Source organism: Oncorhynchus mykiss, chromosome 18 (genome assembly GCF_057628025.1).
Source record: "Oncorhynchus mykiss isolate SJ-2025 chromosome 18, ASM5762802v1, whole genome shotgun sequence".
In the NCBI taxonomy this organism is placed as follows: Eukaryota; Metazoa; Chordata; class Actinopteri; order Salmoniformes; family Salmonidae; genus Oncorhynchus; species Oncorhynchus mykiss.
Genome location: NC_143039.1, coordinates 19,430,001 through 19,432,500, shown reverse-complemented (window position 1 = coordinate 19,432,500; position 2,500 = coordinate 19,430,001). Strand labels below are relative to the sequence as shown.

General features: G+C 41.6%; 1 protein-coding gene and 1 long non-coding RNA gene across 4 annotated transcripts in view; both read left to right on the top strand.

Annotated features, from left to right (window-relative positions):
- LOC118941096 (tomoregulin-2-like) overlaps positions 1–1,406 on the top strand; it is a 6,980-nt gene extending 5,574 nt beyond the window's left edge. For all 3 annotated transcript variants that reach the window (XM_090207626.1, XM_036951854.2, XM_090207625.1), the window contains one exon: positions 340–1,406. In XM_090207626.1, the coding sequence (XP_090063752.1) occupies positions 340–436 (97 nt within the window). In that variant the 3' untranslated portion in view covers positions 437–1,406. The remainder of the gene's footprint in view (positions 1–339) is intronic.
- Positions 1,407–1,671: 265 nt separating this feature from the next.
- Positions 1,672–2,088, top strand: LOC149975424 (uncharacterized). Its single transcript, XR_016488305.1, has 2 exons — positions 1,672–1,807; positions 1,899–2,088. It is a non-coding gene; the product is annotated as an uncharacterized LOC149975424 (long non-coding RNA).
- The last annotated feature ends 412 nt before the right edge of the window (positions 2,089–2,500 follow it).

Genomic DNA, 2,500 nt, shown 5'->3' with positions numbered 1-2,500 from the left:
ACTGCCTGTTGTTGTTGTTTTGACTGATTTTAATGTTGCTGTTGTTGGTGTTGTTGTTTTGACTGTTGTTGTTGTTTTGACTGTTGTTGTTGTTATTGACTTTAGTTGTTGTTTTGACTGTTGTTCTTGTTGTTGTTTTGACTGTTTGTGTTGTTGTTGTTTTGTCGTCTGTTATTGGTGTTGTTGTTCTGACTGTTGTTTGTGTTGTTGTTGTTTTGACTCTTGTTGGTGTTGTTTTGACTGTTGTTGTTGCTGTTTTTGGTGTTGTTGTTTTGAATGTTGTTGTTATTGTTGTTTTGACTGTTGCTGTTGTTTTGACTGTTGTTATTTCTCTAACAGGAAGAGCCCTGGGAAGAAGAGGAAGTCTGTCCAGAAGCAGAGTGGGGCTCTGTACGATACAGACAGCACGCTCCGCACTGCTACTCTTCACATCTGACACACCACATTAACAGTTGAAGTCGGAAGTTTACATACACCTTAGCCAAATACATTTAAACTCAGTTTTTCACAATTCCTGACATTTAATCCTAGTAAAAGTTCCCTGTCTTAGGTCAGTTAGGATCACCACTTTATTTTAAGAATGTGAAATGTCAGAATAATAGTAGAGAATTATTTATTTCAGCTTTTATTTCTTTCATCACATTCCCAGCGGGTCAGAAGTTTACATGTACTCAATTAGTATTTGTTAGCATTGCCTTTAAATTGTTTAACTTGGGTCAAATGTTTTGGGTAGCCTTCCACAAGCTTCCCACAATACGTTGGGTGAATGTTGGCCCTTCCTCCTGACAGAGCTGGTGTAACTGAGTCAGGTTTGTGGGCCTCCTTGCTCGCACACGCTTTTCAGTTCTGCCCAAAAATGTTCTATGGGATTGAGGTCAGGGCTTTGTGATGGCCACTCCAATACCTTGACTTTGTTGTCCTTAAGCCAGTTTGCCACAACATTTGGAAGTATGCTTGGGGTCATTGTCCATTTGGAAGACCCATTTTCGACCAAGCTTTAACTTCCTGACTGATGTCTTGAGATGTTGCTTCAATTTATCCACATAATTGTTCTCCCTCATGATGCCATCTATTTTGTGAAGTGCACCAGTTCCTCCTGCAGCAAAGCACCCCCACAACATGATGCTGCCACCCCCGTGCTTCCTGGTTGGGATGGTGTTCTTCAGGTTGCAAGCCTCCCCCTTTTTCCTCCAAACATAACGATGGTCATTATGGCCAAGCAGTTCTATTTTTGTTTCATCAGACCAGAGGGCATTTCCCCAAAAAGTATGATCTTTGTCCCCATGTGCAGTTGCAAACCGTAGTCTGTCTTTTTTATGGCGGTTTTGGAGCAGTGGCTTCTTCCTTACTGAGCTGCCATTCAGGCATATAGTTTTACTGTATGATGAAATAAATAAAAGCTGAAATATATAATTCTCTCTACTATTATTCTGACATTTCACATTCTTAAAATAAAGTGGTGACTGACCTAAGACAGGGAATTTTTACTAGGATAAAATGTCAGGAATTGTGAAAAATGTTGTTTAAATGTATTTGGCTAAAGTGTATGTAAACTTCAGACTTCAACTGTATATACACACAGAAAACACAGACAGCACGCGCCGCCCTGCTTCAAGCCTCATCTAACACATACGGCACAGACAGCACACTCCGCTTGTCACACACTTACCACTACCCACAAACCCCCTCTGTTCACTCATCTAATCCGACCCATCCTCTTCCAAACCTACTAAGTGTCTCAACGTGCCAAAATGGTCCAGACCTCTTTGCAGACGCAGGACACTATTTGACTATGAAAGCTGTAGAGGTCCAAGGTTTGATAATGACCTGAGGACTCACTGAAGACAAACTGTGAGGAGGAAACACGATGGGACTATTTGACTATGAAAGCTGTAGAGGTCCAGGATTGATAATGACCTGAGGACTCACTGAAGACAAACTGTGAGGAGGAAACACGATGGGACTATTTGACTGTTAGTACTGTAATGTAATATCTATAGGCTCGGATGGACCTCAACATGGAAACATTATGATTATGATGATGATGTTACCCTTTTTCAATCTTGTGAATAAATAATTTATACCACCGTTCGTGTGTGTGTGTGTTTTATGTGTGTGTTGTTCGTGTGTGTGTGTGGTTCGTGTGTGTAGGTGTGTGTGTGGTTTGTGTGTGTGTGTATGTGTGGTTCGTGTGTGTGTTTGTGGTTTGTGTGTGTGTTTGTGGTTTTTGTGGTTCGTGGGTGTGTTTGTGGTTTGTCTGTGTGGTTCATGTGTGTGTGTATGTGGTTTGTGTGTGTGGTTCGTGTGAGTGGTTCGTGTGTGTGTGTGTATGTGTTTGTGGTGGTTTGTGTTTGTGTTTGTGTTTGTGGTTTGTGTGTGTGTGTGTGTGTTTGTGGTTTGTGTGTGTTTGTGGTTTGTGTGCGTGTGTGTGTGTGTGTGTGTGTGTGTGTGTGTGTGTGTGTGTGTGTGTGTGTGTGTGTGTGTGTGTGTGTGTATAAGG